General features: G+C 43.6%; 1 protein-coding gene across 2 annotated transcripts in view; it reads left to right on the top strand.

Annotated features, from left to right (window-relative positions):
* The first annotated feature begins 3,899 nt into the window (after nt 1-3,899).
* The window catches only part of ZFYVE1 (zinc finger FYVE-type containing 1), a 44,901-nt gene continuing 21,284 nt past the window's right edge, over nt 3,900-27,516 (top strand). Inside the window, exons 1-3 of one of the 2 annotated variants that reach the window (XM_027552335.1) lie at nt 3,900-4,170; nt 5,499-6,441; nt 25,336-25,840. In XM_027552335.1, the coding sequence (XP_027408136.1) occupies nt 5,959-6,441; nt 25,336-25,840 (988 nt within the window). In that variant the 5' untranslated portion in view covers nt 3,900-4,170; nt 5,499-5,958. Of the gene's footprint in view, nt 4,171-4,360; nt 4,426-5,498; nt 6,442-25,335; nt 25,841-27,516 lie in introns of those variants that run through there. The other variant, XM_027552336.1, reaches the window with a different exon arrangement.

The raw sequence follows: 27,516 nt of genomic DNA, 5'->3' as shown, positions 1-27,516 counted from the left end.
CAATGTACTCGTGGTCCATGGTCAGCCCACTGATTGAACAAATGTCTCATCAACTCTTACACAACAGGTATATCTCCAAACACAGAAAAGAGATTATATATTGAGTACACTCTCTGTAGCAAATGTCCACTCTATTCACTGTTTTTGGATGTTAATTCTAAATGCCCTGGGCAGAAAATCTGACTGGCACAGCTAGAGATCAAGGTCTTTTCTAGTACCTTTTTAACAGAGAAAAAGTTTTTAATTTGTTGACATCTCATTGTATTAATTTTATCTTTTATGAATTGTGCTTTACTGTCATGTCAACAAATTCTTCACTTAGCCTAGGTCTTGAAGATTTTCTCACGTTTTATTCTTAAAATTTTATAGTTTTGCATTTTACATTTACATCTATGATCAGTTTTTAATCAATTTTTGTGTAATGTATGAGGTTCAAGTTGAGGTTAATTTTTTTTTCTTTTTGCCTATTTTTTTGTGCGCAATTACTCCAGCATCATTCTTCCTCAAAGATAAAGGAAAGACAATCTTTCCTGTAACTGAATTGCTTTTGCACCTTTGTCAAAAATTAGTTGAGTGCATTTCTCAAAGATGAGAAATGGAGAAGGAAATAAGATCTTAAATATGTTATTTGACCCCAAGATTGAGATTTGGCAGAAATGATAATCACCAGATTGTGCAATTATGTGAGCCAAATCATTTCTTTTATTGATTAAGGCAGTTTGATTCACAACTTCTGCCTTAACTACTGGAAGGAAAATATAGCTCATAGGTTGGTGGACTCAAACATAATCTGATGAAATAGATTATCGTATTTTAAAATGACAGACCTGGAAACCTTTTACTTGTTTTGTATGTCTTGTTGGGGTTAAGACCTTTAAAATGCTGTGCTGAGTGACCTAAGGAAATCAGTAAGTCCATAAGCTTGGTTTGCTTACCTCGAAGATTCTACTTTCCTGTCACCTTTTGCATTATTCAGTTTTTTCTAATTAAAATTTTTAAATTTTATTTTTTATGGTGAGATGCACAAATGGGCTTCCCTGGTGGCTCAGAATCTGCAGGAGACCCAGTTTCGATCCCTGGGTTGGAAAGATCCCCTAGGGAAGGGAATGGCTACCCACTCCAGTATTCTTGCCTAGAGAATTCCATGGACAGAGGAGCCTGGCGGGCTTCAATCCATGCAGTTGCACAGAGTGACTAACCGTATTGTATTGTATTGCATTGTATACAAATGGGAAAGTACAAAAAACATATAAATTGTGTAAAGCAAAATCTAGTGAGTATTGGTACAGCTACTACGAAGGTCAAGAGTTAAACACTACCAACAAACACCCAGATGCTTACCATGTGCCCTGATCATATCAGCTCCTTCCATGAGCTAACCACTGGGTTTGTTGTTGTTCAGTTGCTAAGTCAAATCTGTAGTCCCCACGTGACCCCACGGACTACAGCACACTAGGCTTCTCTGGCTCCTCCACTATATCCCGGTTGTTGTTCAGTCTCTCAGTCATGTCCTACTCTTTGCAACCCCACGGACTGCAGAATGCCAGGATTCCCTGTCCCTCACTGTCTCCCAGAGTTTGCTCAAACCCATGTCCATCGAGTTGGTGATGCCATCCAACCATCTCATCCTCTGTTGTCCCCTTCTCCTCCTGCCTTCAATCTTTCCTGGCATCAGGGTCTTTTCCAATGAGCTGGCTCTTCGCATCAGGTGGCCAAAGTACTGGAGGATTAAATACCATTTAAAGTTTTAAAAAGGATTTAAAAAGCTCCAAAATCACTGCAGATGGTGACTTCAGCCATGAAACTAAAAGATGCTTACCCCTTGGAAGGAAAGTTATGACCAACCTAGAGAGCATATTGAAAAGCAGAGACATTACTTTGCCAACAAAGGTCCGTCTAGTCAAGGCTATGGTTTTTCCAGTGGTCATGTATGGATGTGAGAGTTGGACTGTGAAGAAAGCTGAGTGCTGAAGAATTGATGTTTTTGAACTGTGGTGTTGGAGAAGACTCTTGAGAGTCCCTTGGACTGCAAGGAGATCCAACCAGTCCATTTTAAAGGAGATCAGCCCTGGGTTTTCTTTGGAAGGAATGATGCTAAAGCTGAAACTCCAGTACTTTGGCCACCTCATGCGAAGAGTTGACTCATTGGAAAAGACTCTGATGCTAGGAGGGATTGGGGGCAGGAGGAGAAGGGGACGACAGAGGATGAGATGGCTGGATGGCATCACTGACTCTATGGACGTGAGTCTGAGTGAACTCCGGGAGTTGGTGATGGACAGGGAGGCCTGGTGTGCTGCCATTCATGGGGTCGCAAAGAATCAGACATGACTGAGTGACTGATCTGAACTGAACTGAACTGAAATACCATTTTGGGGAAGGAAATGGCAACCCACTCCTGTATTCTTGCCTGGAAAATCCCATGGGCGGAGGAGCCTGGAAGGCTACAGTCCATGGGGTTGCAAAGAGTCAGACATGACTGAAGCGACTTCACTTACTTACTTAAATACCATTTTGTCCTCAAGATATATTAATATCCTCATTTTATGATTAGGAGTATGAGGCAAACTATTAAGATTATAAAAAATTATTGTGGTAGGTTAGAAATAAAAGCTTCTAGGGAAATTTTGTGACATGCTAGCCAATCCTTAGAGCCTAGCTCGAGATCTTTTATCTTAAGTTCATTTCCAAAATCCCTCTTTTCCTCTTCTCTCTTTAAAACCTGAAAATTACAAAGTGCTACAGATAGCTTAGTTCTTAGTATCTTGGTTTGTGATGTGGCTTTCTCAACGAAGTTTTACTGTTAGTCCAACTGTTGGCTATCTGTCCAGTCTTGAAAACATAATTTTCAGCAATATAATCCTCACAAATAACTTATACTGTATTATGTAGACTTGGCTTTACTATTGGTCTAACTATGTCCCTTGAATCATCAGGTAAAAAATTATCTCACTTTAATTCAGGAGATGGGTTCCTGTCCCAGCTTTGTCAATTATTTGCTTTATGACCTTGGCGAGTCACTTAACCATCGGTTTCTCTCCTGGGTTAACAGTTATCAGGACAGAGTCAGAGAACATGAGAATTGGCAGGGATCTTTGAGATTACATTGATACAATCCTTTTATTTCATAGAGAGTTGCATGATTTGCCCAAGAGCTTTCTAGAACAATCACAGTCTTCATCTCAGACCAGTGCTCTTTACACCAGGCTTCTGGTGTTGTTCTAAGAAACAATAGAAAAGACAAAAAGTGAAAGCACTGAATAAAAGACAATTTCCAAAACAAACAAACAAACAAAAAAACAGGTAACAATATTAACCATTAGCTTGTGTTGTAGCCTGAAAATTTACCTGGATAAATGTACCTCTCTCTTACCAAAAGCTGATTTAAAACTTGGAAGTTCTGAAGGTAAATAAGGAAAGGTCAGAGAAATAAATTAATGGAGGAAAAAAAAATTAATTCTTGGCTTGCAGAACATTCCAAGACTACTTATATTCTCATATAAATTCTTTCTGGTCTTAATTTGTGCAAGACGAAATTGGGTAACTGGAGACTGCCTGTTTTTAACACATTTCTGAAGGAATGGTGTGCAATAAAAGTTACTTGAAATCGAATTATTTGCCTGGCCTATACCACATATTACATCAGTTCTCTAATTTAGAGCCACTCCTTCTCTGGCCACTACCCAGAACAACGTGCTGAAACCTGCGGAAACCACAGTCAGCGCAAAAACTCCAAGTCCCATAATGCTCGAGAGCCTGTCTCTAGCGCCTCTTCGCAGGAGCCGCGTCTTCCGTATCGGGAGTTGTAGTCATTCAGAGGCTTCACTTCCGGGAAGTTGGGGAAGGGTGCCACTCTGAGGAACTACACTTCCCAGGAGGCTGTGCGCACGCCTCTCCGCCCTCGCCGCTGTCAGGCTCCACCTCTCCCGCTCCTCCCTCAGTGGGCTGCAGCGCTCACGCCTTCCTGTTAGTCCGAGCAGGGAGAAGTTCACTCCGATCAGCTGATCCTAACTGACAACAGGAGAGGAGGAAGCCCGGGAGGCAGCGAAGGAGGAGGGGGGGGCGGAGATGGAGATGGGGATGGATCCACCGGTGCCCTGAAGAACAGCCCCCGCCTCCACCGGCGCCCCGTGGTTCCCGGACGCCGCCTCGCCGCGACAGAACTGCTTAGTGGTGGGGTTCCCGGGCCGCCGCGGTAGGGGAGGGAAGGGCACGGCCCTGCGCCGGGCGAGCGATAGCCCTGGAGCTCCCTCTGCCCCCGGGAGGAAGGGGGGGGCGGGTGCGGCTGGGGTGGGGGTGGGGTGGTATAAACAATGGATCCGGCTCTGGCCTCTGCCGGCGTGGGGGAGATTTGGGGGGACCTTCTTTGTTCTTAGATCCTGCTCCAGCCCCTCGGGTTGAGGTGGTGTTGCCTGGGAGGAAGGAAGGGTGAGAAATCCCCGGCTGGGGAGAGGCGCCGAGGTGGGAGGCCGAGTGGGCAGACTGTTTGCTTGGGTCTTGGTGGTCGGAGAGGTAGCCTTTTGAAGGTTGGTTTTACATTTTTAATCAATTGTGACAATTTTGATTTTGTTAACGTTGCGGGAGCTGCTTGGGCACGTCTGTGATTAGGGTGTAAATAAGGTCTCCTAGTCATTCCTTTCGCCTTCCCTGTTTATCTAAAAATTAGAAGGATAGATTGATTTCTGTATGGGAGGAGTTGAATACCTGAAAGGAGGGCTTTACATTTCGTTGGAGCATTAGAATGGGTATCCAGGCGAAGGGGAGTTAGAAATATGATTGTAGAAGGGGCAAAAGCCCCTTTCTTGCTCCACTTATTTTTCTTTCTTTTTTTTTTTTTTAAGTTGTTTTAAAGTTGGGTTTTGAGTGACAAAGAGAAAAATTATTTAACTCACTGCATGCCTGGCTTTGCAGTGGGCCATAGTGAAGGAATTCTGTCTCCTGTCGCTCCTTTTTTGCAATTTGAGAAAAGGATGAAAGGAAGTACAATAGTTGTTTTTAAGCACCGTAGAATGGTGACTCTTTCCAGGTTGAGAGTCCTTAATAGGCATCTGTCTAGAGTTGAAACAGCCCAGTTACAAGGGTCTTTGGACCTGCCCAGGACTTTGATGGAGCTAGAGTTTATTATTATTGCTTCTGTAGCTTTTTACAGGCATCTTTCTTCGCCTCTCCCAATTGTGGAGTGCAGGGACGGTTGTCCCTTCAAGGACTGTTTGCTTAGTGCTTTCGATCTGAATCTAATAACTCAAGGAACAGAGAATTTCAGTCTGGGAAATAAAGCGACAGAGTCTGTTAAGTGCTTTGATCCTATAGGTAGTTGTTTTCAAAAGGAACAGCCTTAATCATGATTTTGAGGAGAAATTTCTAGGATCAGAATGAGTCAGTATTTAAGTTTCAAGAATGAAATTTCTCTTGGGAGTTTTAGCCTCATATTTAATCACAATCTTTTTATAAAGGTGCACTTCTTTTAGATGAGTGAAATACTTTTCCTGCCTCTATTGTAGGTATCCCCAGAAATATTGACTTGAGGTTGGATAATATTGAAAAGCTCCTGACCACTCTTTCATTACCAAAACCTTGCGACTGAGGCCCCACCCATGAGCCCACCTCAGTAAATCCATCAGATCTCTCTCAGATAGCCATAAAAGACCCTTTCAAGTTGATTTTGACCACATATTTGCCTGCACTTTATGGAAGATGAAACTATCAAACCAAATCAACGTTGCTGCTGATTCAAGAGTCTTAGAGGCAGAAAATTAAACATTGGAACATTTGTGAGTGTGTGAAGAATTCTAATAGGACATCGATTGTTTTTTTTTTTTTAAAACAAAACACATTTTTTTAGGGTATTCAGAACCCTGTGGAAGTTGTGTGCAGTCTTCAGACTCAACACCTCTGTCTTCACTTCCCCCGGGGAAAGCCCAGTTACCGTTACATGGTAGGTGGTTTCCTTCCAGTCTGAATATGAGTGCCCAGACTTCCCCAGCAGAGAAGGGCCTGAATCCAGGGCTGCTGTGCCAGGAAAGTTACACCTGCAGCGGGACTGACGAAGCTGTCTTCGAGTGTGATGAGTGTTGCAGCCTGCAGTGTCTCCGTTGTGAGGAGGAACTCCATCGGCAGGAGCGCCTGAGAAACCATGAGCGGATCAGACTCAAAGCTGGCCATGTCCCTTACTGTGACCCCTGCAAGGGCCCCAGTGGGCACTCTCCAGGTGTGAAGCAGAGGGCAGTGGTGAGGTGCCAGACCTGTAAAATCAACTTGTGCCTGGAGTGCCAGAAGAGGACTCATTCTGGGGGTAACAAAAGGAGGCACCCCGTTACTGTGTACCATGTCACTAAGGTCCAGGAGTTGCTGGAAGAGGAAGGGATGGATGAGGAGACCAAGAGGAAGAAGATGACTGAGAAGGTTGTGAGTTTCCTCCTAGTAGATGAAAATGAAGAAATTCAGGTAAGCGCTCAGTGCTCTAGGATTCATGTGGTAGTGGAGGAGATGTGTTGTTGGCAGGTGACTCTCAGGGAACGTCCAGGAGGAGCTCACATTTTAATCGCTAAGAGGCAAGACTTCCGAAAGCTTCAGTTGCATGGAGTTAGATTCACTTACCAGCTGCATGACCTTGGGCTGAATTATCAGTACTTTACCCCTCTGAGTCTTAATGTTCTCATCTGTACACTGGGGACAGTGCCTACTTCATTGGGTGGTCATGAGGAAGAAATGACACAGTGTTTGTAAAGCCTGTTAGATAGTGAATACTCAGTATATGATAGCTGTCATTATTATTATTAGGATTATTATCAGAAAGAACTGATTTAGAACCATTTTCTGAATGAGAGCACTTTGGTAAGTTGTGAATACATGTGAATGAGGAGAGACTGTGTGTACAGAGAAAGAAACACTTTTTTGGTGGGTCCCAGGGGAGTGGAAGGCTGTAAATCATAACCCTGCTAGCTCCACTGGGAGACAGGTCTTTGAAAAGTGGGCATTTCCTAAGGGTAGTACCCTCTCCAAATGGGCTCTTATTCTCATATATTAGCTTCTGATCAGTAGAGGCCAGTAAGGGCATCTGTGATAACAGGACTGGAGAAATATTTAATTCTGGGCTAGGGAGAGGGTGGTGAGTGATAATAGGAGCAAGTTGGAGAGATGAAAGTGTGTGACAGTTGGGCCGTTTGGTAAAGGGGGTAGATGAATGAATGTACTCTCCACTGAAGCTAGCTAGTATCATCATTTCTATACTTCGAATGAAGACTGCTTGAATTCACATCCTGGCTTCACTTACGGACTGTATCACCACAGATAAGTTATTTAAACTCCGTGCCTCAATTTTGCTTCCACATCGTAGTAGCAATTGAGAGGATTCAAAGAAATTAGGAATGGAAATGGAAAGGCCCTTATCACCGGGCCTGGCATTTGGAGTCAGCATCAGTTTGTTGTATTTGTCAGTATCAGGGAGTGTTTGTGGTACATTCAGTACTTTTGGTTGTGATGACTCCTCAAGCCTCCAGATTGGAGGAGTACATTTGTAAGTTACCACTTGGAAACTGTCTAATTACCCTTGAATATTTTTCATCTGTCTTTTTCCTCTTTAGATAAGATTATGGAGATGAATTGCATCATGATTTCTATGTACATGTATTGTCAGCTACTTTGCTAACACAAGCTTTTCTTTCTTGGCTGAAAGGAACTAATAGAGTTATGGAAGAGTGACCCAGATCCCCTTCTGCCTCCCTTGTTAGCAATAATGTCTCCTTTATGGATTATGCTCTAATTGGGTGACAGTGTGGACTAAATATTTATAAATGGAACACTTGGGTTTGGATGTTTCTTGTTGGTTTTACCACCAGTTCTCTTTAATGTGGAATACTTTGCAGTGTTGTCAGTGTCATAAAATGAGAGGAAGATTTGGGATGACCAGTAATCCTCATGGATACTGTGTCAACACCAAAAAGAGTGTTTCTTAAGGGGAGGAGGCTGTATTTTTTTTTTTTTTTTGTAGCGTTGATACATATTTCTTAGTAGAGAATTAAGAAAATAGAAGAATGTATACCAAAGAAGACAAATCCAACTGTTTGTGCATCTGTTTTTCTGGTAATGTGTCATATATATATATATTATAATTGGATTGTTCTGTAAAGATTTCTCCTTCATAAACATTGACTACTTCCCAGCAAATAACAGTTTATTAATTGCAAGCAGCTTTGGTTGGGACTAATGGATTAGATGAGAATTTTAGGTGGAGATTTGTTCTCATAGAGTCATAGTGGTAACGTACGTGGAGAAACTATCTGGTTCCCTTTTCTAATGTGAAGGTCTGAAACAATTAGAGAGGTGATTGTCTGATATAAATCTAGATGATGAACTCAGCTCGATTGTAAACTCCTGGAGAGCAGGACCCTGTGTTGTGCCCTGGGTCATACAATGGTGGACATATCAGCCCTTAAATACTTGATTGGTGATGTCACATGTCAGCCTCAGTTTTTTAGAAATGAATATCACACACATACTTAGTCAAAAGGCTAAAACCATATGAAAGGACATACAATGACAAGAATTCCCCTCCTGCTCCATGCTCTTGGTCTCTTGTTGGAACATTCACCATTAACAGTTAACTATGCGCCCTTCTAGAATTTTTGTCACGTATGCTTATGAATATATGTATGCATCTTTTAAATTTTTCAACAAAAAGGGAATCTAATATACTTGCTGCTCTGTCCTTGGCTGTTTTTCACTAAAGGATACTTGTAGAACTTTCCTTATCTGCACTTTGGGGTGTACCTCATTATTTAAAGGCTGCCTAGTACTCGGTTGAATGGTTTTTCTATAATTTTAGCCTATTATGGGATGTTTGAGTTATTACAACCAGGGATGTATTGAATATCCTATAAATCTATTTAGATATGGAATCTTTGTCAAATGATATGTGCATTTTAGATTTAGATCGATACTACCAAATTTCTGAACCTTATTTTCTTTGTTCCTGCAGTGCTTCTCTGAATCTCCCCTGGGTTCTGGTCTTGGCTCATCATAGTTAAAATTTAAAGAGCTCTCACTGTGGTACTTGGCACCATGCATAGCATTTGCACTCATTGAATCCTGATGACAGATAGCTCTGTATTAGTTTCTTACTGTTGCTGTAACAAATTATCACAGATTTAGTGACTTAAGACAAGTTTTTCTATTATAGGTCAGAGATCAGAAGTCCTAAAATGGATTGATGGGGCTGTGTTCCTTCTGGAGGCTATGGAAGAATTTGTTTCCTTATCTTTCTAGCTTCAAGAAGCCTCTTGTGTACTTTGGCTTGTGGCCCCACCACCCAGCTTCAAAGCTAGTAGTGTTAACATCTTCTAATCCCCCTTTCCATCTTTTTTCTTCTGCTGTCACTTGCTTCTCTGCCTGTGGCCCTTCTGCCTCCCTCTTGCAAGGATCCTTGTGGTTACATTGGATTCACTTGGATAATCCAGCATATTCTCCCCACCTCAAGGTCCTTAATTCAGTCATATCTGCAAAGCCTTTTTGCCCCATGAAGTGACAGATTCGCAGGTTCTAGGCACTAGGATGGCATCTTTGGAGGTGGGGTGGGGGCAATTTCACCCTACCACAGCCTGTGAACTAAGTGTAAGTCTTAGTAAGTTCAGCAGCTATAACAGAATAGCATAGATGGGGAGGTTTATTAACAACAGAAGTTTATTTCTCATGGTTCTAGAGGCTAGGAAGTTCAAAATCATGGCACTGATAGATTCAGTGTCTGATGAGTGTTTGGTTCATGACAGCTGTCTTCTCATCATGTCCTCACGTTGCAGGAAGAACCTCTCTGGAGTGTCTTTTATAAGCACACTAATCCTGTTCATAAGATTTCTACCCTCATGACTGAATAACCTCTCAAAGGCCTTACTTCCTAATGCCATCACATTAGGAGTTGGATTTCAACATATGCATTTTAGGGGAATACAACATATCATCTAGAAGCAGTGTATTTTCTCGATGAGGACACTGAAACACAGAGAGATGAAATGACTTGCCAAGGTCAAGTTACAATAAGTGGCAGAGGATTTGCGCTCCAAGATCCTTGTGCTATAATACTTCTGTTCTCTCTCACCAAGTCATTTAAATGTTCTAATCAAACTTCATTCTGGTCAGTAGCATCAGCTTACCAATTCCTCATGGCTACTGTGAGGATCAAATGAAACACAGCTCTGTGTAAATGCAAGACTGTTAGCACTGAAGAACTCCTTCCTCATATCAGTGAAGATTTCATGATTTAGGCCCCGATTTTGCTTTTCTCTGTATGTTTCTAGGCATTTGTGGGCTTTGATCATTTTCAGTTTAGTTCATAGGGATGATTTTAGCAGCTTGTAGGCTGTTACTGTTATGTGAGGTTCCCTCAAATTCTCTGGCCTAGAATCTCCTAAGATTTTTTGTTTGTGATCTGAATATTATTTAGTTTCTTTTGGAAGACCTGGGAGGACAAAAAGCTTCCTTTTGGAGGTGACAATTTTATCATTGACCCGTTGCCATTTGAGTGTATACTGGAATTGCAAATTTGGGGAGAGATTGACTTGTAGTCTCAGAAGCAGGAACTCATTGGTGGCTCTTAAATGGACACATTTGGCCTACTAGCCAAAGACATTTCATTCATTCATCACCTTTATGGAGTATATCTGCTGGTGCCAGTCATTTTCTAGACTCCAGAGATAAGGTTTGGTCCATGCTGTCATAAGAGCTTACCATTAAGGGAGGAAAGCAAAGTTCACACATGTAAAACACATAAAAAAGGTGGTTTCGCTGTATAATCAAGGAAGAGTGACTGAGAAGCCACTTTTGCCAGATGGTCAGGGAAGGTTTTATTGTAGAGGTGACTCTTAAGCAAAGACATGATGGTTAATACCACCTGGGGAAGTAGACCTCCAGACAGAGGAAAATGAGAACAGAAAGCAGGTAGGCTGGCATGTTTGAGTAGAGAAAGAATGCCTGTGTCGCTGGAGTGAGCCGACAGCGAGTGGTGAAGATGGAGGTGCAGAGCTAGGCAGTTGCCAGATGCTGTGGGGCCTTGTAGGCCATGGAAATAAGTGTGGTTTTAAATGTTGTGGGAAGCACCAGATTGCTTTATGCTAGAAGGTCACTTGTGCTGATGGAAGTTTTTTAGAGATGCTCTTGACTTTGGTGTGAAGACTAGGAGACTTTGTAGTGTCTGGGAGAGGACAAGAGGAAAGCAGGGAACCCACTTAGGAGGCTGTAGCAGATGCAGAGGGGAGAAGGAGCCTGGATTTGGTGCAGTTATTGTCATGGTGAGATGGAAAAACATTGATGAATTTGGGACGAAGTTTGGATGTAAAACAGGAATGCTGGTATGTTGGGTAGGTGAGTGAAGGAGAGGACTCCGTAGTGACTCCTAGGCATTTGGTTTGTGCAAATAACACCTGCTTAAAACCCCAGGTTTAAATTGATAAAACCCCAGACTTAAATTGATAAAACTTTTAAGAACTCAGTTCACATAATAAAGAAAAAGTTAAAGTAATCTCATTTGTTACTATCTAGCACAGTAGTTCTCAACCAAGGGTGATTTTGCTTGCCCCCAGGGGTAGGGGTGGGGGGGCATTTGGTAATGTTTGGAGACTCCTCTAATTGCCACTGCTGGGGGATCAGGGATTATGTGCTTCTGGCTAGTGGGTAGAAGCCAGAGTCCTGCTGAGTATCTTAAAATGCATAGGGTAACCCCCACCTAGAGAATAACCTGGTACAAAATGTCAAGGTTGCTAAGATTGAAACTGATCTGAGAGATGAAGATTTGTTCTGATAGGAGACCTGGATTCCAGTGAAGTGGAAAACATTTAACCAATACACCACTTTTTATTCCCTCTTCTGGTTCTTTCTGTTCCTCAGAAGTAATTTAGCTGAAATCAATATTATCTTTTGGCATATTTTGTAACCTCTCTAGTGAAATGGTTAGACCTTCTGTGTTGTATTCATTGATTTTTCTAGACATTACTGGAACTGTAGTTGGAAAACCAGAGACTCATGGGTCCATTATTTAGAAACTCACAATACGTAAATGATCCACACTGACAAGAGATCTATAGTTTCTTGAAGTTAGAGACAACGCCCTTAGCAAATAACTCAAAGGTTAGAAGAATAAAGTTCTAACAATTAGAGTTCTTAATGGAGGTAGGGGGTAGTATTTTCCTCTTTGTTGAGTCTTGTGAGGGATTCAGACATCTTGTCTTGCTGAAATATTTCTAGTCACAGAAATGGTGAAAAAATTCATATACTTTTATATATATATATATAAAACAAAATTATACATTTATATGTACACAGATCCACATCTAATATATGTATATATAAATACTTAAACCCCAAGTTTTTCTTTCTTTTTACAACCACTCCATTCTCCACTGTCTCTTTTCTACAAACTTGCTATCAGAACAGAGCAGCACACTAACAGTCTCTTGCCCCTGTTTCATCCTCATGCTAACTGATCCCCAGTGGTAGGAAGGCTGTGTGCTCTTCATGCCAAAAAGCTCTGGAAGTTAAATCCCCTCCTGCTGAACATGTGGGGTGATAAGGAAGCCCAGTGACCCAGGAGTGGTCCATGAGACCCTTAAGAAAGTGTCTCCTGGGGTAGGCCTTCCTAGACTAGAAATCCAGAGCCCTGAGCCCTGTCTGAAAGGGAAGGCCAGGGTAAGCCTTCCTGTCCTTCAGTGAAGTCAGTGGTGGACCTCATCTCACTGAGACCGTTCCTTTAAGAAGACCCATCACGTTGTTTGGCTGCTCCACTTGTTTACAGTCCCAGAATAGTGTGGCTCAGAACACTGGGAGTTGGCCTTTTTTTTTTTTTTTTAATTGGCTAAAAGAGACATTATTCTAGTGGGATTCAGGAATGGAAAATAGCTGAGGATGTTTTTGTACTGTATGGGAATCCTTGACCCCAAACAGGCTGTGCTGGTCTGTCCCATTTCTTTTCTGCTTCTGTCTTAGACTCATCTGCGCGTGACCCCCTGGGCCTTGTCCTCTGCTGCCTGGTCTAGGGTACCTTCCAGGGGCTTGCTCTTCCCAGGACCTCTGTTTCAGAGAAGCTGGCAGAAACCCTTCAGGACTTAACTGGTTGGTAGGTCAGGAACCTGGGGATCATAATTATCTAACTTGTGGAACTTCCTTATTTTTCTCTTCGAATGGTCAGACTATTATAGTATAAGGACTCATTTTGGTACTGTGGCTGGTTAGCCCTTTGGCAAATTCTGGTCAAAACACAAATATATTTATTCTTGGTTATTAGGTGCCATGTTAAAAAATGTAACAAAAAACCCCTCCCATAGATCTGCTTAGGAGCTGTCTGTCAAAATAATAAGCAGTAATTGGTACAACAGCAGAGACTCCATCTCCCTCCACCACCTTTTACTCATAGAAAGCCAAGTAAAAGTCCCTTTTGTTTAGTAATAGTAGTTGGGGGAGGGCATTGTATGATATTATTGGGAAACTGGGGTTGAGGATGACTCAGACAAACAGGAAGATGAAAGAACCCCTATTATATGCCTCTAATTTCTGCTCAGCATCTTGTGAGCTCACTCAGCCTTGGGCTTATTCAGTTGTAACAGACTTCTGGCATTTAACCTGGGAGGCTATTTTTTTAGTCCAGGGCTGTTTAAAATTTGACCCATGCAAGCCATCAAAACCACTGTGAGTCAGCTTTTCAGGGAACCTATCTTTAACTATTTCAAGTTACCTCCAGTTTGTATGATTCTAATTTTTTTCTGGTCTGTCAGTTCCTTGAAGTGATTGATTTTTTTTCTGGAATTTGGTAAACATTTGGCTTTTTTGAGTCGGGGTTAGTATCCTAGGCAGATTTCTCATTAAGTTGACGGTGTATGTTTCCCTGTGGCTGCATCTCCGGGCTGTGCTACTCTTGAGTTGGTCCTGCAGATTGTGTCATGTGGAAGCCTTCTGATGGCTGGCTGGACTCTTCTGGGGAGTCCTGTCTGCTTTGGGAACAGCTCCCAAGAGATCAGTTCCAGCTGAGGTTGGAACTGCTAAAATGTATTGAACACATTTGATCAATGGGGGGCAACCAGCGGAAACCTAGTGGGTGAGATCACAGAGGAGGGAAAGAGAAAGTTTTCAGGCAAGACGGATTGGAAAGACCTATGGGAAGGGACACAGAGGAACTTTTGGAGGCAGGAAAGGGTGGGTGTTTCCTTGGAGAATGTTTTGTTCATTTTGCCCCTCTTTCCAACAGCTTTTGGCCAATAATTAAGAGGTTCCCTTTGACCTGTTTGTGAGGTCAACTTGGTGGTAGCTGGAATCCTTGGTGGTGGCAGAGAGGTATACCCACCATACGTAAGCACTTGGCCTCTGGCTTGAATTGATGGAGGATAATTCAGTTTTCTTGTAGCTTCTGGAATTTTTTTTTTCCCCTCCTTCCTAATTTTCTTTTGCTTGTGACTGGGTTATTGCTGTCTTTCCCAGGAACTTGACTCTTAGAGTACTTGAACAGACGGAGCCTGGTTCTGGCATGTAGTCACAGATACCCCAGGTTCAAGTTAAGAAGAGAATAAAATCCCAAGCAATTCAGCAGTCATAGAGTATTCTAGAAATTCCTCTACCTCTCAGCCCATTCTCCTGCCTGGTGAATATGTCATCCAATTAATACATGGCTGAACCGTTTTCCATAATCTCTTATAACCTTTCTTTTCAAAGAGTTTAATTCAGTTTACCTGTGTCATTCAACAGCAGTCATAAACATTTATTGAGTGTCAATTTTCTGCCTTACTAGTTTGAGTAATCGCTCTGAAAAATGCTTTAAAGTGAAAATTCAGAGGTTGAGCATGACTGGGGAGGGGTTGTGGGGTCTTCTTTCCTGGGAAGGCCCTGCTGTCTTCTGTCCTTGTCTCTGAGCAGAGGCTGCTTGAGGATCCTGACTGTTGGTGCGCACCCTTTCTGGTCCCGGTGCCTGGGCGTTCAGTCTGTGGCTGGTAGGTCACTGGGCGCACTCATTCCTCCCCGTGTCCTTAGTCAGCTCTGTTGTTTGGAACTGGATCACCTCATGGGCAGCCATAAAGACAGCCTGCTTTGCCTTTCTTCTTTTTCCTTCCCTCCCTCCTCCTCCTCTCCTTGTTTCCTTCCTCCCCTAATTCTCTCTCTCTCTCTCCTTTTCCCTCCCTCCCTCTAGACTCTTCCTTCCCTCTCTCCCTCCCTCATCTCTTCCCTTCTTCTCCCCCCTACTTCATGAATTATGAAGTTAAATCTACCATTGCCAGGGGAAAAACGTTTCTTTCCAGTGCTACATGTAAAATTTTAGGCTTAGTAGAAGTCGCTCAGTCATGTCTGACCCTTTGCAACCCCAGGATTGTACAATCCATGGAATTCTCCAGGCCAGAATACTGGAGTGGGTAGCCATTCCCTTCTCCAGGGGATCTTCCCAATCCAGAGATTGAACCCAGATCTCCGGCATCGCAGGCGAATTCCTTACCAGCTGAACCACCTGGGAAGCCCAAGAATACTGGAGGGGGTAGCCTATCCTTTCTCCAGCAGATCGTCCCAACCCAGGAATCTAGATGGGGTTTCCTGCATTGCAGGCGGATTCTTTACCAGCTGAGCTACAAGGGAATCCCTTTAGGCTTATGTACCATATTCTTTTTTTTTTTGGCCACACCATCATGCAGCTTGGGGGATGTTCCCCAATGAGGGATCTGATTGAACCCAGGCCCTCAGCAGTGAAAGAGTAGAGTCCTAACCATTGGACCGCCAGGGAACTGCTTATGTACTGTTTTGGACTGTTCATACATTTCTTCTCCTTTCACTACCATGAAGATTGCATTTACTGCATTTTTTTTTTTAAAGGATTGATCTAAAGAGATTTGGCTTTATAGTGCTGCTTTCCTTGACCACCAGATTTAAAACAGCAACTCCTGCCTGTTCCTATAGTCCTACTCCTCTTTCCTGGTTTTTCTTCACTCTGCTTATCATTGTTTGACATAACATGTACTTAAAACCAACCCTTGTGGTATAACTTACACATAATATAATATGTACATCAAAAACCAGTTTTTTGGCTTCATCCCATGGCCTGTAGGATCTTGGTTCCCAGACCAGGATCCAACCTGAGGCCCCTGCATTGGAATCTCGGAGTCTTAACCACTAGATCTCCAGGGACGTCTCTGTAATACACACCTTTTAAGTGTACAGATTTGTGAGTTTCAACAAATGTGTGTACACCTGTGTAACCACCTCCGCAACACTCGAGATGTAAGTACCACACGCTAACCAATTGCACCCCTGGGGCCCCCATAACGCTCAAGGTATAGAGCGCTTCCGCCCCCTCGGAAGGTTTCCTTCTGACTTCCCCTAGGAAGTCAGTCCCCAGCAATCACTCATCTGCCTTCTACAGCTGCAGATTTGACTTTCCTGGAGTTTCGTGTGAATAGAATAATTTGGTGCTGCTTTGTATCTGGCTTCTTGCACTCATCATATGTTTTTGAAGGTCATCCGTGTTGTTGCGTGTCTCGGTTCATTTCTTTGTGTTGCAGAGAAGTTCTATTGTATAGATGTACTGCAATTTCTTCATTTGTCCAAGGACATTTTGTTTGCCATATATATTGTTTGCTTATGGTCTTTCTTCTCCCCATTAGCATGTAAGCTTCCTGAGGGCAGTGATTTTTTTTTATAGGGGTGTAATTCATGTAACATAAAATTAACGATTTTAAGCGAACGATTCATTAGTATTTGGTACATTCAGTGTGGTGCCACCACCTCTGTCTAGTTCTAAAACATTTTCGTCATCCCAGAAGAAAACCCTGTACCAGAGGGCAGTGATTTTTTTGTCTTTTTTATGCAATATTTGTTATTTTCCAGTTATAAAACTTACATAGACTGGTCATGTTAAAATACTGAAGATACAGAACTACAAGAAAGTATCCACTTCTATCTTAATTTTAGAATGAAAACCACTAGTACCTTTAGTTCTTCTGAATGTTACATTTACTCTTTGAGTGTGGCCTAGAGGCAGACCAGGGCACTGCAACATCAGTCGGCACTTAACAGCATTTACGGCAGGCCTCCGCTGTGCTGAGTGCTTGCTGTGCATTCTCTCAACTTAATCCTGGCAACAATCCTGTGAAGTAAATTACATTGTTACCCTCATTTTACAGATGAGATAATGGAGCCCAGAGAAATTAAATAATTTCTTTAAGGTTTTTCTGAAGTCAGTGAGTGGTAGAGGCAGATTGGACCCCCTCTGCTTTTTTTTTTTAATATATATTTTTATTTATTTGGCTGTGTTGGGTCTTAGTTGCAACATGAGAACTCATGTTGAGACAGGTAGGATCTTAGTTCCCCAACCAGGGATCAAATCCAGGTCCTGTGCATTGGGAGTGCAGAGTAAACCCACTGGCCCACCAGGGAAGTCCCCCCTCCACTTTAAAAAAAGATATTTTCTTGGCCACACTGCACAGCATGTGGAATCTTAGTTCTTCAACCAGGGATCGAACCCATGCCCCTTGCAGTCTTAACCACCGGACTGCAAGGGAAGTCCCCAGATTGGACCCTAAGGTGTAGCCTTCCCTAGAGAGAATATAGCATCTAGACATTCTGTTCTGTGTTTATTCACTTACTTAACAAATAAGTACAGATTTCCTATTGTGTGTCAGGCCCTGTCTTAGGGCTAGTGGTAAACAGCGTAGCTTAGACCCTTGCCAACCTGGAGTATGCTCTAGTGGGAAGCTGGAACCAGGAATAATGGGAAAATGTTAACAGAGGTGGTGGGTGGGGACTGGAGGCTCTGATTAAGAGAAGGGTAGAGAAAATTGCCCATGGCGCGATCCAGATGGAGGTGGATCTGAATCGAGCTCCCACTTTTTAAAAAATTAAAACATTTCCTTTGTGGTTTATCACAGGATACTGAGTATAGTTCCCTGTGCTCAGCTCTGCTGTCTTCTGTCTAGCCTGGAGTTGTTACTACTAATCCCAGAGCCTTTACCAGAGCTTCCGTCTGTTTCTATAGCTGGCCAGATATGAGTATGCCATGCCACGCCACTGAAAGGGGGGCATCTTCCATTTGGAAGCTCCTTGGAAGAGTTCCTTGAGGATGATGTGGGTCTTGAGGATGATGTGGTATTTCCAATCCCGAGAATCTAGCATTGCTTTGGAAAGCTTTTCACTCAGATATAAATGGACAGCTGAACTGGGTGAGTTGGGTGAAGTCAAAGAAACTGACCATGGAGCTAAAAATGACCCGTCTAAAAGAATTTGCTTTGTGGATCATCCCTACATAGAAACATTTCTCTTTCCTGCTAGAGGAGCTGCAGGCAGCACTGTGAGGTCATATGTCAAAGGCACCACTGGTAGTTAGAAGACATGGGAGGAGAATTCCTGACCTCTCAAGTAATGGAACTCTTTTGAGGACACTGGAGTGGAAGAAAATGATCTTTGCCCTTACCAAATGCGCTCAGTGTGTTTGTGAAGCCAATCTTGTGACTTTAGTGGTCTTAAGAAAACATTTGATTGAGAAACAATTGTTTTTTACATGAAACTTGATTGGCACATGTGTGGGTAAACACAAACATGTACAGTCCTTGGAGGATAGGATGAAACGTAATTTTCTGAACTAGCTGGGTTGGGGGAGCAGGTTTACTAGAACTTTCTGGCAGTAGGGATTTGCGGTTGGAAGGGAACCTCCTTTGATTTTGGACTTTAACAGTGGACTGGGTCCTGATCTGTTTGACATTGTTTAAGTAAAATTTTATCTGAAAATTAGGCCATGGACTTAAATCTTTGTATGGAGTTTTTTTCAACATGATGAAAATGGCTCTGGATTTTTCAGAGAAGAGAGTCCTCACTTTTCACTTCTCCTTTCCTTCCTACAGAAGATGGAAAATGTTACCTAAATTATACTTATGTTGGTCTTACACTGTTAGATTAGTGCCAGATTCTAGATGAAGCTTGATACATATTTGTTGATTGGTCAACAGAGAAAAAACACAGCCTAAAAGTTGAGAATTAGGTTTTACTTGGTGAGTTTACTGAGGAGTATAGCCTAGGGTAGCCTCTCAGATAGCCCACTCCAGTACTCTTGCCTGGCAAATCCCAGGGACAGAGGAACCTGGTGGACTGCTGTCTCTGGAGTTGCACAGAGTCGGACAGGACTGAAGTGACTTAGCAGCAGCAGCAGCCTCTCAGATGGCTCAGAGGAACTGTTTCAAGGAGTTGAAGGAGGAACCAGCATACAAGGGAGTTTTTGCTGGGGGGAAAAAAAGAAAAATTTTCTAGTCCAACATCAAAAGATCACTGCTAATCACAAAGAATAGAAATCTCAAGTTAATGATTTCAGTGCTTTTCTGTGGGAAGATGCAAGAGTCTGGGCTCATTGAAATTATTCCTTTGATGTACACCTTTACTATCTAGAGTCAGTATTCTGTTTTTCTCCATCCTGAATCCCCTCAGGGTGAACCATGGCAGGAGGGCTGGGGTGGCTGCAGTGACTGATGGCTGGATGGAGGCAACATTAGTTGTTTACCAGAATGGCAGGCAGCGTTCTTTGTTTACTGAAATGGCAAACAGCATATTTTTTGTGTACAGGTTAAATGAAGTAATCAAGTTCTCATTTCCTTCTGAGATAGTGGTTCCAGTTCTGCCAAGATTGAGAATCTGGTTTGGTTTCTTTGGGTTCTGTCTCTTCATTGGAGCTCAGGCAAAAATGGAATGAAAGCAGAATAAACCAGAGTAATTGTTCAGTTCCTAAGTTGTGTCTGGCTCTGTGACCTCATGGACTGCAGTATTCCTAGCTTCCCTGTCCTTCCCTGTCTTCCAGAGTTTGCTCAAATTCCCATCTTGAGTTGTTGATGCTGTCTAACTATCTCACTGGCTCCCGGCCTCTTCTTTTGCTTTCAGTCTTCCCCAGCATCAGGGTCTTTTCCAGTGAGTTGACTCTTCGCATCAGGTGGCCAAAGTTTTGGAGCTTCAACATCAGTCCTTCCAGTGAATACTCAGGGTTGATTTCCTTTAGGATCGACTGGTTTGATATCCTTGCAGTCCAGGGGACTCTCAAGAGTCTTCTCCAGTACAGACCCTCACGTAAATGTAATTAGTGGGAACTTAACTTTGGGGATAATTTATCTATTTTGAGTAATGTTAGAATCTCAGTGGAGAGGTATAAAATCATCTTTGTTGTCCAAGGGTGGGATTTACCATGAGCGCTGTGCGGGGCGGAGCAGTCATGCCTCCCTTAGCCCTTTCATTACTTTGGGAAAGGACCTGATTTTTGTCCTCAGCTATAAAAACTTAGAGGACTGCGTGTTTGTAATTGGTGCAGATCAGATCCTCTGCACCCAGAATGACCAGAACTGAGAGGACCTCAGTCCTGAGTTTCTTTCCTTTGGAGTATGTTCCGGTGACTTTAACTTTACTGCCTCTGCTCTGTTGAACTTTCCTCCTTCCAAGGCTTTTTACTTCGATTTCTGTCCCATCTCTTGCTTTTTCCTCCCTCGGCTGCCTCAGAGCAAAGCCCACACGGTCATTCGTCCCGGAATAATTCTCTGAGGGCCGAGAAGGAATCTCTCAGAGACTGTCATCCTTCCCCTTGCCTGCTTGGGTTGCCTTTTTCACTGTTGTAAACTGCTCTGAACTCTGAGCTGAAACAATGTAGTTCATTGAGTACTATAACATTTCATTCTAGAAACTCTCCTTGGAACTTGGCACAAAATGAAAAGCTTTGATGGGTGAGACAGTGATAGAGAGAGGGGTGTGTTGTTTGGTTTCTTCAAGATGGGTATGGTGATAGTCAAAGTTGCTCAGTCGTGTCCGACTCTTTGCGACCCCATGGACTATACAGTCCATGGCATTCTCCAAGCCAGAATACTGGAGTGGGCAGCCTTTCCCTTCTCCAGGGGATCTTCGCAACCCAGGGATTGAACCCAGGTCTGCTGCATTGCAGGCAGATTCTTTACCAGCTGAGCCACAAGGGAAGCCCAAGCTATAAGGTCAGTATCAATAATACTATGTTGTTTTGCTTAAGAGGAGTGAAAAGGAGTTACCAGGAGCAAGCAGTGAGAGCTTTTCATTTTCAGATAGAATTAGTTTAGATTTCACCCCATCACTGCCTCAGTCCCTGGATGGACAACCTCTGAGCCACAAGCAGGCGCAAGCTCGGGCACTGCTGCTGTGCCCCTCGGTGTTTTCCCAGCAGGCTCGTCTTTACTAAATAATGGCTGGTATTCATCAGGTGCTTGCTCTGTGCCGGGCGTTGTACTGTGCCCTTTGCGTGCCTTATCGCCTTTAGTCCTCTCAGTAGCCCTATGGGTTGTAGAATCTCATACCATCTCATTTCCCTGAGGTTTCAGGAGTTGAGCAGCCTTTCCAGGGCCACACTGGGTGTTGAATTTGGGTGTTTCTGACTTGCCTGAGGTCCATGTGAGCAGGAGGAGGACGGAAGGCAGAGGCTGGGGAGGAGCACCTTTGGGGTGTTGCTCCTGTTTTTGCTGTTGGGTCAGGGCCGAGGACCATTCCCAGCATGTCAAGTTGGGTGGGGTGACCAGTTGGCAGGGCTCAGAGTCAGATAGCTTATTTCAGCCCAGGAATGGAGCAGAGTGGGAACAGGCAGATGGTGAATAGGCAGAACCAGTAGAGCAGCAGCCTTGTTCCCCCTGGCCGCATTCTTCCTTCATCAAGGGGAACCTTCTTACCTTTTCTTGACCTTCTCTTCTGCCAACTGTGGGCTTCCCAGGTGGCTCAGATGGTAAAGAATCTGCCTGCAGTGGGGGAGACCTGAGTTCGATCCCTAGGTCAGGAGGATCCCCTGGAGAAGGGAATGGCAACCCACTTCAATATTCTTGCCTGGAGAATCCCATGGACAGAGAAGCCTGGCGAGCTACAGTCCATGGGGTTGCAAAGAGTTGGACTCAGAGACTAATACTTTCAGTTCACTCTCTTCTGACTGAAAAACCGGTCTTGTTACTTACTCCCTAGGCTGTTGTCTCCTTTCTGGCTCAGGGGAAACTGCCCACAGGTTAAGGATGAATTGAGTAGTATAACAGGGAGCAAAATAATGCGAAAGGCAGAAGAAGGAAAAACGAAGCATGGTTTCAGTTTGCCAGGCATTTTCTCGTTTATCTGTTGATTTGATTAGCAACCAGTACCCAGTCAGGGGAGGCAAAGATGGTTATATCCTCATTTTACATGTGGAAAAATGCAGTCAGTGCATATTGAATGATTATTCAGGGCTTCTTGGTAGAAAAACCAGCCTGAGGTTTGAGCTCCACCTCCTAGAATTCTTTGCGCTAGACTCATCTGCACATGCGCACATGAACTTGTATGTTTAACATACCCCCGGACACCTGGTGCCAAAATCATATCCCCAAATGCTGACTCCAGTGAGTTACTTATATATGTTATGCACATCATTTAGTGGGTAAATCTTGAGACATTTAACTCTTAACAGCTCCTACAGGCCCCTTTTCAGGTGCCCACTCTTGAGTGTCCTGGATACCCGTTGTGGTTTTTTTTTTGGATAGTGGATTCATGATTGAGTTCATTTCCAGGGGAGAAAACCCCTGGGCCTTGTCTTCTTCCTCCAGACTGTTTGATGACTCTTGCAGCCGGCCACTCTGACCTTATCTGACTCCTTGCTGGTAGAGGTTTATGGAGCTTTTGTTTTGTTTCTCTTGCGGCCAGCTTTGCAGCTTGGAACGATACTGGAGGAGTGACATGGGTCCAAAGTGGGCTGTTCTGTGTAACTTCTTGTTCCTCTCAGTTGCCTGGGAGATCAGTGAGCCCAGTTATCAAATGCCGCCGCTGTGTTCAGCCCTGTGGATGATCCAGGGTGGAGAAGAGTGATCAAAGTACCTAGCAAGGTGCACTGCATTCATTCATTCGGTAGCTCAATATTGAACTCCTCTCCTGTGCCAGGCCGTATCCCGAGTACTGGGGGTGTAAGGGCAGACTCGCTTCTGCCCTCATGCATCTAGTGAAGGGCACTGTCAGTGCAGTGGGCATTCAGTAAATAAAATATTGTCATTAAGGCTATTCCTGTAATAATTGTAGTGATGTCATTAATAGAATAGTGAGTGCTTTACCATCTTGATGAGATTATGGGAAATGAAGAGATCGTATTATCACACCCAGTGGTCTGCCTCCCTGTAACTTCTCCTTATCAAACCAGCAGACTCTTGAGAGTCAGGAATGTGTTTTCTGTTGTTGTTGTTTGTGTGTCTCCTGGCTGGAGGATGAGAGTTGTAAAGGTTCATCACTCCTTTAGCTGGAGTAGAACACCGTGTGTTTGAATTAGGAGCTTTGACCCTGGGGATTTGTGTTCTGAGAGTTACAGGCCCTTGAGCATCTTCCTGGAACTCCAGTCTGGGATCTATCTCACTGACGCCAGCGCCCTTCCTTCCTGGCCTGACTTTTTTTTTTAATTTCGTCACGGCACACATGTTTTCTCTGTTTGTGGCGTGAGCTTCTCGTACTGTGGAGCATGGGCGCTAGAGCCCACAGGCTTAGTAGTTGTGGCGCTTGGGCTCACTTGCCCTGTGGCATGTGGGATCTTAGCTCCTTGTTTAGGAACCTGCATCAGCTGCACTGGAAGGCAGATTCTTAACCACTGGACCACCAGGGAAGTCTCGTGGCCTGACTTCTTATAAGGACTGCAGTGTTTTTAAACTGTAAACAGAGGAATTATGGATAGATGGAGTTTGACTAGTAAGTTGTTCTTTGTTTTTTAATAGTCTTACTTAGATGTAAGTCACATACCATGTATTTATCATCCTTTTAAAATATACAACTCAGTGCTTTCAGTATATTCATAACATTGTGTGGCCCTTAGTACTAAGTCCTTAGCATTTTCATCAACCCAAATAGGAACCCTGTACCCACTACCAGTCACTCCCTATTTTCTGCTTCCCTTCACCCCTGGCAGCCACTGATACATATTCTATCTCTATGAGCTGACCTATTGTGGACATTTCATATAAAAGGAATTATATAATATGTAACATTTTGTGTCTGGCTTCTTTCACTTAATATTTTCAACGTTCATCCATGTTGTAGCATATATCAGTACTTTTTATAGTTGGATAATATTCAGTCATTGTATAAATATACCGCATTTTGTATATTCACTCATCAGTTGACGGACACATGGGTTGTTTCCATCTTTCACTGTTATGAATAAGGCTGCTGTGAAGATTCATGTTCAAGTTCTGTATGGATGAATGTTTCTAATTCTCTTGGTTTATACCTCGGAGTAGAGCTCCTGAGACATTTGGTAACTCTGTGTTTCACTTTCTGAGAAACTGCCATGCTGTTTTCTAGAGTGGCTGTGCATTGTGCATTCTCATCAGCAGCGTTTGAACATTGAAGTTTCACTGTATTCTCACCAGAACTTGCCATTATCTTTTTGATCATAGCCATCCTAGTGGGTGTGAAGGGATATCTTGTTGTGGTTGGTTAGCATTTCCCTGATGACTATGGTGTTGAGCATCTTTTCATGTGCTTATTGATAATTGAATGTCTTCTTTGGAGAAATGTCTGTTCAAATTGTTTGCTTAATATTTAATTAGGTTATTTTTTCCTTACTGAGTTGTAAGAATTATTTACATATTCTAGACCATTAGTCCCTTATCAGATATGTGGTTTGCAAATATTTTCCCCCGTTCTTTGGATTGTCTTTTCATCTAATGGTATCCTTTGCAGAATAGAAGTTTTTAATTTTGATGAAGTCCATTTTATCCATTTTTTTCTTTTGTTGTATTGATTTTAGTGTCATATCTAAGAAGACATTGCCTAATCCACGGTTGCAAAATTTCCTCCTATGCTTTCTTTTAAGAGTTTATAGTTTTAACATTTTTATGACCATTAAGTTCTTATATACTGACTGAGGCTTTCAAAGTTCCTGTTAGCTGTTTGCTAGGGGTAAGTGTCAGAGAAGGCAATGGCATCCCACCCCAGTACTCTTGCCTGGAAAATCCCATGGATGGAGGAGTCTGGTAGGCTGCAGTCCATGGGGTCTCTAAGAGTTGGACACGACTGAGCGACTTCACTTTCACGCATTGGAGAAGGAAATGGCAACCCACTCCAGTGTTCTTCCCTGGAGAATCCCAGGGACAGGGGAGCCTGGTGGGCTGCCGTCTATGGGGTCGCACAGAGTCGGACACGACTGAAGCGACTTAGCAGCAGCAGCAGCAGGGGTAAGTGTTGGGTGAGAGGCTATTATCCTGGGACTTCTTTTCCTTGTCACATTGACAAGTCAATCGAGGAGCCCTGGCAAGCACTTAATTCTTGCAGGTGTTTCTAGCTATTTTGCAGTTTTTGTATTTCATTGTCTTTCCCCTCCCCCCTCGCCCCCCCCTCCCCTTTTTTGGGAAGGTAACGAATGAAGAGGACTTCATTAGGAAATTGGACTGCAAACCTGATCAGCATCTGAAAGTGGTTTCCATTTTCGGAAATACTGGGGATGGGAAGTCTCATACCCTCAACCACACTTTCTTCTATGGCCGAGAAGTCTTCAAAACCTCCCCTGCCCAGGAGTCCTGCACTGTGGGAGTGTGGGCAGCATATGACCCAGTCCACAAAGTAGCCGTGATAGACACGGAAGGGCTCTTGGGAGCTACAGTGAATCTAAGCCAGAGAACACGGCTGCTGCTTAAGGTCCTGGCCATCTCAGACCTCGTCATCTATCGAACTCATGCAGACCGACTGCACAATGACCTCTTCAAGTTCCTTGGGGATGCCTCAGAAGCTTATTTGAAACATTTCACTAAGGAGCTCAAGGCTACCACTGCCCGCTGTGGCCTGGATGTCCCCTTGTCCACCTTGGGCCCTGCTGTTATCATTTTCCATGAGACTGTGCACACCCAGCTGCTGGGCTCTGGTAAGTAGATGGGGTTCGGTTGTCATACTTTGACCTTTCTGGGTACACTGGGCTGCAGTAGTGACTTGGTGGCGGTACATTGCCCAGAAAAATTTCTGCCTGGGCAAGACATAAGGAAGTGTTTCAAGAAGGACGACATGATCAACCATGTCAGAATCTGCTCATGGGCAGGATGAGGATTGAGAATTGCTGATTGGCTTTGGCGATATAGAGGGCCCTGGTGATCTGGGTAAGACCGTTTCCCAGGGATGGTGGGCCTGAAAGCCTGATCAGAGTGGGATCGAGAAAAGAGAAGGAAAAAACTTAAGGTAGTATATTGATCTCTTTCTTCTATAAAGGGAAGCAGGTAAGTGACAGCAGGAGGCTAATGTGGGATTTCAAGTTTTCCCTTTATTGAACTTTAAGACGTGAGGTATTGCAGATACTTGGGTATTGCTGGGAATGATTCACTAGAGCAGGAGTGATGCACAGGTGGAGGGCTGACCTTAGGAATGTGGACGGCTCATCTGTAACAACAGGAGAGAAGGGAGATTATATGGACACGATTACAGGTAAGTAGGTAGGTGTGGTGGAAGGTGTCTTCTTGTTTCTGTTTTCTTAGAGAAATAGGAAGCAAGAGCATCGCCCGAGTGGGAGGGTGAGGGAGCAGGTGCGACAGTGATTGGATGCAGTGGGGGCAATAGTGTTGGCTCCAAAAACAGTTTCATTATGAACGTTCGTTTAGTTAACAAAGTTTATTAAGTGCACAAGGTCACATGCTGACTGCCAGGACCCCAAACTGAAAAGAAAACCAATTCCCACCCTCGAATAGCTGGTAGTCTAGTTGGAGAGGCCACATGTGTTCCATTCCGTGGTGGGTGTTGCTCCTGGAGCTGTGAGTGTGCAGAAGAGGGACACTGTACACATCTTTGTAGGAAAGAGGAGGTGACATTTGAACTTTAGAGACTGGCTAAATAGAGGAGGGGAGGAAGGATGGTCTAGGAAGATGAACCTGTAGTGGTTTGAAGGAGCTTATTGTGTTCAGGGAACTGTAGGTATTTGTACACTGAGTTCCTGGATTCTGTTCCTGCCCATTTCAATGCATTCTCCTCAAAGGATGGGGAGTGATGTTTTTTAAAAGCTTAATTTATACTTTAGGTCATGTCATACTCCTGCTTCCAACCTGTCAATGGCTTTCCATTATATCAGGATACAATCTAAACTCCTAATTATAGTGTCCTCACTCCTGCCTCTGTCTCTGAACTCTGCTTACCCCTTTCACTTCCTCCACTAGCTATACCAGACTTTTCTCTGTTCCCATCTTTGTACATGCTACTCTGTCTACCTGGAACACACTTTGCTCCAGCCAGCCATCCTCTTTCAGATTCAGCTCAACTCTCAGCCCTTTGGAGCCTTTGCCAAGTGTCTCCTTTAAAATGGTCCTTCCTGCACCCTGGTGGTCCTGTCTTGTTAGATCACCCTGTTCATGTTCATCAGGGCAGCTGTCGCTCTCCGAAATCATCCTGTTTGTTTGCTTACTGGTTTTTGATCTTTTCCCCTTGGAATGGAAACTCCAGGAAGGCAGGAACCTTGCCTGTCTTATTCACTGCTGCCTTTGAAGAGCCTGGGTGAGTGCTTGGCGCACAGGAGGCTGTCATCAGGTACTTGCTGAATGAAGAGGCTCAGTGTGTCTGAGG

Source organism: Bos indicus x Bos taurus, chromosome 10 (assembly GCF_003369695.1).
Source record: "Bos indicus x Bos taurus breed Angus x Brahman F1 hybrid chromosome 10, Bos_hybrid_MaternalHap_v2.0, whole genome shotgun sequence".
In the NCBI taxonomy this organism is placed as follows: domain Eukaryota; kingdom Metazoa; phylum Chordata; class Mammalia; order Artiodactyla; family Bovidae; genus Bos; species Bos indicus x Bos taurus.
The sequence above is the reverse complement of the archived record's forward strand: the minus strand, read 5'-3'. Positions and strand labels throughout refer to the sequence as shown.